Source organism: Alligator sinensis, unplaced genomic scaffold (genome assembly GCF_000455745.1).
Source record: "Alligator sinensis unplaced genomic scaffold, ASM45574v1 scaffold489_1, whole genome shotgun sequence".
Classification (NCBI taxonomy): Eukaryota; Metazoa; Chordata; order Crocodylia; family Alligatoridae; genus Alligator; species Alligator sinensis.
The window spans coordinates 3,699,375-3,708,477 of NW_005841901.1; the positions used below are offsets into that span (position 1 = coordinate 3,699,375).

Here is a 9,103-nt window from a genome sequence, read left to right on the forward strand (position 1 = left end):
TCATATATTACTTTAATTTTTTTTCTGCAGAAAGCTAAGCTGGAAGCAAAACTACATCAGACAACAGCAGCAGCTGCAGCAGCAGCATCAGCAGTTGGCCCTGTTCACAACTCTGTGCCTTCTAACCCAGTAGCAGCCCCAGGGTTCTTCATCCATCCTTCAGATGTCATTCCACCCACTCCAAAAACAACACCACTGTTTATGACTCCACCTTTGACTCCACCCAATGAGGCTGTTTCTGCTGTTATCAATGCAGAGCTTGCTCAACTTTTCCCTGGCTCAGTCATTGATCCCCCAACAGTTAATCTTGCTGCACATAACAAGAATGCAAACAAATCCAGAACGGTAATTAGACTATTCATGGAAGTGAGGTCCGTCTTGATTTATCAGGACTTAACTTTCTTGTACTTTTTTTTTTTACTTGACTGGCTAGTGAAGCTGGGTATGTTCTACTATTTCTATGTGAAGGTATAGCCACTAGATTTAACACTAAGAGCTAATAATAGGTTGCTGTAATATGGCCTATTATAGCAAACAGGAATGGGGTGGCAGAAAAGTTTGTAAGGTGTCTTGCTATGGATCCAGAGGCATGAGTTTGATTTGTACTCTGGACTAATGCTGAAAGCTGTCCCCAGTTGACTGAGCCATAAACGGGTTCTTGGTCATTCAGTCTGAGAAGGCAAAGGTGACTGAACATAATGCTGGCCATATCACTCCCTTGTGTGCTGTTGACTACATAAACATGTGTGCTTAACTCTACTAGACCAACAGGTAACCAAAGCTTAGGCAGACTTTGTCTGTTTTGATTATAGCAAGGCCAGATATACAGTGTGCCAAATTATGTTAAAGTTTCTTACTTAGGAATTAGCATAATCAATCCTTTGAAAACAGTAGTTAGTATTTCCAAATAGTGCATACTAATTGAAAATAAAGTACAAGTGACACAGGAATTTCAAACCTGTAAGTTGCAAGGGGCTGATATGTTTTCTTTCTTGTAGACTTATGTTAAGAAAAGCTAGCTACAAAATAGTAGAGATTTTAATAATTTTTACTGGTGTTTCCCCTTCAGAATCCACTTGGATCTGGCCTTGCTCTTGCAATTTCTCATGCTTCACATTTTCTTCAACCTCCGCCTCATCAGTCCATAATTATAGAGCGTATGCACTCAGGTAAACCAGAACTCTTAATATCAATTTTGTGTGAGTGATTGTCTAATTGGTGGAAGGGGAAGGGCCGGTATATTTTCTGTCACTTAACTTAGTAGTCTAGCTACAGTTTCATTTTCCTTTGTAAATAAAACATGCATTTGTTTTTATGTTGCTGTCATATGCCAATGCAAACCTCAGTATCCAATGATGCCTGATAACCAAGATGAAAAAAGTACTAGAGGAAAAGATGCTAGATAGGAACTTTTAATACTTCATTCCTGTCATAAATTCACAAATATTTTCATAGCAACTTCTTATTTAACCTGTAAGGCTTTAGAGCATGGAGCAGGCAAATATTTTTATTGAGAGCATGTGAAAAGAGACAAAGTATTTTTTCTCTTCGTAAACCTTTAGCCATATTTTTAAAATGCCTCTTCTATCTTAGACCTTTTTTCTTAATTTTGAATTTTATATAAATCTGGAACAAAAAGCCTTTTTTCAAGAGGCACAAGTTTGATTGCTTCATGAACTGGTTTATAAAACAGTGGTTCTGAAATGTCTTGGTCTTAGTACCTTTTTTCTCTATGAGTAAGATATACACTTTGTTTTGAAAAGCAGAATCAAGGAGGGGAAAAGGATAGTTTCTTGCAGAAACTGTATAGCAGTAGCTCTAGGGTACCTACCCCTACCCTGCTCATTGTTTTGCTCCCAATGGATTGCTGCAGATTTTACAATTTTCACCCAGAGCAGCAGAAACTTCTTGCCATGTTTCTCGCATATAATGCACGTTTCAGTATCCAGCAGCTGAGTTTTGGTGGGGGATGGTGCATGTTGTATGTGAGAGAGTACAGTATTTGCTAGTATCAGGACTAGCTCAGAAACACTTCAGTGATCTATATTTACTGAGTTTGGGGGGGGTTATAACTCCCATCTTTTTCCCCAAACCAGCTAGGGAAAATTGGGGTGCTCAGTATATGCAAGGGAAAGGGATCCCCAGAGATCCAGAAAATTGGTGTGGGGAGGGCGGGAGGGGGAAGGCAAAGCAGTGGCAGCGTTAATTGCTAAGGCTCTGGAAGCCTTGCAGTTAACACTGCCACTGCTTCCTTGCTCACCTCTCCCTTCCCCCCCTCCTCCCCCCCATTTCTGTACCTGGGGGGACCTCCTCTTCCCAACCATGTGCCAGATTGGGGTGATGTTTAGGGTTGATGTGTAGCCAGACTTGGCATGCTGGGTCTAACCTGGCACATGGCCCTCAACCTGGAGTGCCAGTTTAGACCTTGCATGCTGGCTCCTGGGCCACGTGCCAGGTTGGACCCAGTGTGCTGAATCCAGAGCCCTATGCTCTGTCCCTGGGGCTGTGCGCCAAGTCTGGGACCAAGTGCTACTTAAGTTACTACAAGTCATTCCATCCCTGCGTCATAGTCCCAGGCTCAGCGCATGACCCTGGAGTCAGTACATGGGGTTGGAGCCAGCATTTGGCTCTGGAGCCAGCTCATGGTCCTGGGCTAGGCATGCAGCTCTGGAGGCAGTGAATAGAGTCAGACCTTGCATGCGACTCCAGAGACAGCACACCATTTCAGACGTGGCATGCTGTCCCAGGCTCAGTATGCAGCCTTTTAGGCAGTACATGGTCCTGAACTGGGTGCACTGGGTCTGACTTGTCACGTAACTCTGGAACCAGCATGCAGGTTCCCGGCTCATTGCATGGCTTGGAGTGGGCATGCTAGGTCAGACTGTGGGCCCAACTGGCCTGCAGGGCTGGCAGATCCCTAGCTGCTGCTAACTCACCTCAATAGAATATTTTTCCTTTTCTTCAGGCTTCCCTTCAAAATCAAGGTGTCTTGCTATGCAGCTTAAGTTCTAAAAAATATAGTCTTTCAGAACTGCAGAAAAATGATATCCCAGGTTTTTAGGTTTGTACTTCTGTCTTTTGATTGGCTTTTAACTTATCCTAATTTTTCATTAGGAGCAAGAAGGTTTGTGACATTAGATTTTGGCAGACCTATACTGTTGACGGATGTATTGATTCCCACTTGTGGGGACTTGGCTTCCTTGTCAATTGACATTTGGACTTTAGGAGAAGAAGTGGATGGAAGGCGATTGGTAGTTGCTACTGATATAAGCACACACTCGCTCATTCTGCACGATTTATTGCCACCACCAGTTTGTAGGTTCATGAAGGTGAGAGTGGGCCGAAAATTAATAAAAAATTCTGTCCTGTAATTATTGTTCTTTGTTTCTTGTTGTCTCTTCTAAACTTCATTCTTTGTATTACAAGTTTTTACTGCCATTAAGCTTTCTTCAGACTGAATGTTAGTTAAGGTATTGCTATTAATGCTTCTCCTTATTTTTGCTTTGCATGTTTTTAAACCATTCTACTACAATAAAAGTTGCATTATCTTTCAGATTACCGTTATTGGTCGATATGGTAGTACAAACGCTAGAGCCAAAATCCCTTTAGGATTTTACTATGGTCATACCTATATCTTGCCATTTGAAAATGAACTGAAGTTAATGCATGATCCCCTCAGAGGAGAAGGTGAAGCTGCAAACCAGCCAGAAATTGACCAACACTTAACAATGATGGTTGCATTGCAAGAAGACATACAATGCAGGTTAGAAGACATGTACACAAATATTTAATAAACTTTTTCTAACTTAAAACGCCTAGAGTGTCATAATGTGCCTTTTTCCAGGAATTGAAGAAAAAATCAAACTGCTAAGAGGATTTGTAATCTAATGCAGATGATGCAACAAAAACTGTGTAGTGTTATCAAAACCAAAACTATTAATTTTTGGTGTCTCTTTATAATGAATATAAAGGCAACTGAGCATGTTTCTAGCTATTGAATTCATTAGTGTGTTGATCTTTATAGATTTCAGTTGATTTTTTGTGCTGGAATTTTTCTCCTTTAGGTACAACTTGGCTTGTCATAGATTGGAAATCCTTTTGCAAAGCATTGACTTGCCCCCACTCAACAGTGCAAACAATGCCCAGTATTTCTTACGAAAGCCAGATAAGGCAGTAGAAGAAGACAGTAGAGTGTTTTCTGCTTATCAGGACTGCATTCAGCTTCAGCTTCAACTCAATTTGGCTCATCATGCTGTGCAGAGACTCAAAGTAGCTTTAGGTGCAAGTAGGAAGACACTGAAAGAACAATCTGATCCAAAAGAGCTGATTCAAATGTCATCCACAGAACAGTTACGCACCATCATCAGATATTTACTGGATACTTTACTTAGCTTACTTCATTCTTCCAATGGTTAGTATTCTTTTAAAATTTATATTTTTGTGTGTTTGCAATGACATTCTTGCCAGTGGGTTATAATTGTGTGTGTGTGTGTGTGTGTGTGTGTGTGTGTGTGCGCGCATACACACACACACACATTTCTGTAGTCTTGTTGAACAAGGTGTGTGTGTGTGTGTGTGTGTGTGTGTATGTATGTTAGCTGTGGAAACAGTTTTCTCACTTAGCTTAATTGATATTTTATTGAAAATTGAGTCTCATATAACTTAAGTGATCATGCTTTTTTCCCAGGCTGTTGGTCAATACAATTATGTATGCTATTTAATAAGATATAACTAGCAAATCACACGGTTTTATGTTGTCACCAGATTTAGTGTAACAATGTCATGACCAAAATGTAACTTAGGGTGAAATTTTCCAAAGTGATTAAGGCACTTAAGTTTTCAGTTGTTTGAATCATTTCTGAAAATGGGACTCAAGCTTTTCTTTTTATTTTTAAACCTTAGTGTGGAATAATCACATTTTTCCTTAGATAAGATAGAAAATCTAACAAGTAATTAAGAAAATAATTGGCACCTTTCTAACTCTGAGTTTGCTTTGCTAGCGTTCTTGAAGGCAAAGCCAGTTTATGAAAAAAACAAAAATTATTAAGCATAATTAAAGTAAATGTAAATCTCTTGTACAAGTTTTGGGAAAGGGAGCATTTGACTTGTGAATGTATCTTAGATTGGATACACTTTCTAATCATTAGTATATCATGTATCATAAATACATGTAATAACTTGATATGTCTTTGTTCTGCAGTATTAAAAGTTCTTATTACTTTGTTTTTTTCTTAAAAGGGCATGCAGTGCCTGTAGTTCTCCAAAGTACCTTTCATGCACAAGCTTGTGAAGAATTATTTAAGCACTTGTGTATCAGTGGGACTCCAAAGATACGATTGCATACTGGCCTTCTGCTTGTTCAGCTGTGTGGTGGAGAAAGATGGTGGGGACAATTTCTATCTAATGTTCTGCAGGAATTGTACAACTCAGAGCAACTTCTCATTTTCCCCCAAGACAGGTAAGACTGCTGTATTATTGGGATATGTTATATCATTTACCAAATACAAATCACTTAATTTTGTAGGAAAATATTAGCTTCTTAACTAATACTCAGGATGATGATTTGTGGGTTTTTTACTTTTATTAGCTAGCAGTACAAATCCAGATGCACTGAAAATGTACAAGATGTGGGGGAGGGAGGTTGTTTTTCTGGTGTTCGTTGTCCTTTAATATAACTTAAACCGTTCATTAAAAAAAAACTACCACCCAAATTAGTGATTGTGTTGTGCGTCTGGAGGAACATAAAAATATTAAATTCAATAAGGTAATATTGAAAATCATTCATTAATTATTGAATTACTAGCCAATTGCCTGTCAAGAATGATTGGGGGGTGGGTGGGATGGAGTGCCATGACCCACCATCCCGCGCTGCTGCCGCTCTGCCTCTGGCTCCATGCACCCCCCCGGTGCTGCACCCCGTGGCGCCACCACCTCCCAGGCATGGCTGAGGTGGGAAAAGCTTGCACGCAGTGGCCGCAGTTGCCACCCAGCACCCCACGTTGCCACCACTGCGCATCCAGCCATGCGCAACTCCCTCCCCCCCCAGCTGTTCTCTGGGCCTGGCGGCAGCATTGGCAAACTGCTATTGTGCCCCCCTTCCCCTTTCTGCTTCCCTCCCCGCCACCTCCCCCTCGCTGCCGGCTTTTGTTGGAGCCCGGCTGTGGCAAGGCAAGAGCGGGGGCGCAAAGCCAGCACTGTGCCACCAGCACCCCATGCTGCCGCCTCCCAGGAGTGGGGGAGGAGAAGGGAGGAAGCTTGCCCCTCCATTCCCCTCGGGCAGCACCCCATGCCACCTCCGTCTTGAGGGAGCAGGGCCGAGGGGAGGCGGGGTGAAGCCAGCATCGCTGGTCCACTCCATCACCAACATCATGGTGGCGCGGGGCTGCACTGCTGCCGCCTCCTGTCTGGAACACTCTTGGGATCACTCTGGTTGTTTCAGATAACCAATCAGAGTGTGAATAAAGCGTTACAAACCAACCGACAGACAGACTAAGGCTTTTATAAAATTAGAATTCAAAAAATAATTACTACTACTTGGTATTCAACCACTAAAATTGTTTTTAAATATAATTTTAAAAGAGATTTGTCTTGGCCATGAGGTACTGCAAATTAGATACAGATTACTTTTCATTTTTTCTGCAAGGCAGAACATTTATTAGTTGTAAATGAAGTCTTGCAAATGATTTTTAAGAGCATTACCAGTGTGGATCTCCAATGTGAAAGTGAATACTTTCAAAATTTTCTGAATAGTAGCTGATGGTGGGGCTCTGTGGACAGCTTGTCTGCATCCTTGTGTGCTGGGTTTAAAGACGTGTGAGGAGGTTGGGGGTATAACTGAAGCCGCCATGTATAATTTTGTATTTAGGAAGTAGTAAGGAGAAATTCCATTGCGTCTTTCAATGACACTATCTGTTCTTTGTTTTATTCATTTATTTTAGTTTAACTGTGTATAAAGGGGGTTTTGGCCCTATGAAGTCTTTAAGGGCTCAGTTTGGTCTTCCATGCTTCATTATAAGACACTTTTTGAGGCAAAGTTCATTGGCTTTAACTTGACACTGTCCACAACAGCCTAGAATGAGCCTTAACTTTCTTTAGAGGAGATTAGATAAATTGCATTAAATTGTCCCTTAACTGAAACTCATAAATGTCACCTCAGACTTGAGACAGTCATATGAAACTCCTCCTCCTGCTGGGAGTGGCCTTTGCAGGATGGTCCATGGGGCTAGGGACAGAAGTTGCGCACAGACTGGTTTAAGTGATCAGAAACTGGTTTAAACCTGTAACACAACAGAAGCTCAGTGCACATAAACCAGTTTCAAATGGCTGAAACTGGTTTAAGGTAAACCTGGTTGAATGTAGTATCAGATTTAACTGATTTGGGTTAAACTGGTTTATGAAACTTCTGCCCCAGGCCAAGGAAAAGAGAGGGACTGACACCCCCCGCAAACCCCAGCTGGAGTCTGATGCCAAGGAGGGGGCTTAACCCCCCCCTTCCCCTGAGTACACACTTGTCCTGCCCTGCTAAACTTACTGCTGGCTGTGACTATGGACTACAAATCCCAGAAATGCATAAAAGCAGGAAGAGAAAGTGATGAGCAGCTCTGCAGAGTCCTGCTGCTGTGATTGGACTGGAAATCCCAGAGACCTTGGGAGCAGCAGGAAGAGGAAGCGAACACACAACCCGTGATGGCTACAGAGCCATGCTGTAGCATCCCAGGCTTCTGGCCTGAGCCATTGCAGGCATGTGGCTGTATTTTCTGAATCAAAAGTGAATATCTATCCAGTTGTTTCTCAGTTTCATTTCTGCAGTTTAGACTAACGTGCAAAGACTGAATCTGCTCAGCCTCGAGCTTTTTGATTATCTTCTTAGCCCGGGGCACTTAATACCAGAGAACTCAAGAGTTCTAGTTGATGATGCCAGTGCCAGAAGGGGAGCTGTTACTTGCCAGTGCTTGGGGGAGCCAGGGATCAGGGAATAAGGCATGATAGTATCTAATGCACAATCCCACAATCACGCCTCCTGCCATGTATATGTGGTATGGTAGGAAGCATGATTTTGTGTGGATCACATATCAGATCCCATTGTGTTTTTACTTGCAAGTCTGGCAGGGGCCTAAGACTAAGAAATGTGCATGTCAAACTTTAAACAGTCATAAACTCCTCCTGTTGGGTGAGGCCTTTGCAGGGTGGTCCTTGGGGACTTAAAACCAGAGAACTTATTGTTCTGAAACCAGTTCATACGAGATCAGCCAGTGACTTATGTTTGAACTCAGAATCTATATTTATCAGAAAAATAGTGATTGTCTTTATTAGCTCTCTCAGCAGGGATAGAATCAAAGGTTTGGGAGATGCCTCAAGGGTTCGCTAGTCCGACAAAAAGCTTGCTTTAGCTTCCTAAACCAATCCTGACAAATGTGTGTTCTGGATACCTTGCTCTTTATTTGTAGAGACACGTATTTGACAACATCTGATGAAGGAAACATCGCTTACAAGAACTTATGCTGTGTGTCTCTGATTTAGTTAGTTTGTAAGGTGCAAATCTACCCTGCCTTTTGCCTGTCTTATTTCTTGGGCTAAACACTGCTACAAATAATCACAGCAGTCTAGCTCAGTAAAGTGAGGTCATTAAAGTTAACTTGATGGTATGTCTTCATTTGATCAATTTCAGAAGTTCAGGAAATGTTTTAGATAATGGGTAGAGTTCTCAATTTTGAAAAGAACTAGAGAAGAAAAAATCCTGATTTACACTTGTCTTAATTGTCATGATGACTGTGTATCTATGGATAGCTGGGTGAGGGAGCTAGGGTTTAGAGTGAGTGATGGGTGCTGGGTTAGTACCAAATGAACATTGAATGGGATTGGCTTTTAATAAGCTTTTATAATTCATTGACTTACTTAAAATAATGATGCTTCGCATGTTAATACAAGATACTCTTTCCAGTGATCTTTCCTAAAATCATCTAGCTATCTGGTTATCCATTAGGACTGAATGGTGCCCATCACGTCTCCTCCAGTCCACTCACTTGAAAATGTTTCCAAAGAAGTAAATCTGCGCACTTAAAAAAAAAAAAAAAAAAAAAAAACCACCCCCCCCCCAACCCAC

General features: G+C 41.6%; 1 protein-coding gene across 1 annotated transcript in view; it reads left to right on the top strand.

Annotated features, from left to right (window-relative positions):
* Nucleotides 1-9,103, top strand: part of BIRC6 (baculoviral IAP repeat containing 6) — a gene marked incomplete at its 5' end in the record, with an annotated part of 326,913 nt that overhangs the window by 111,977 nt on the left and 205,833 nt on the right. Inside the window, 6 exons of the mRNA XM_025197634.1 lie at nucleotides 31-345; nucleotides 1,070-1,169; nucleotides 3,115-3,329; nucleotides 3,555-3,763; nucleotides 4,065-4,411; nucleotides 5,239-5,458. Of these exons, the coding sequence (XP_025053419.1) occupies nucleotides 31-345; nucleotides 1,070-1,169; nucleotides 3,115-3,329; nucleotides 3,555-3,763; nucleotides 4,065-4,411; nucleotides 5,239-5,458 (1,406 nt within the window). The remainder of the gene's footprint in view (nucleotides 1-30; nucleotides 346-1,069; nucleotides 1,170-3,114; nucleotides 3,330-3,554; nucleotides 3,764-4,064; nucleotides 4,412-5,238; nucleotides 5,459-9,103) is intronic.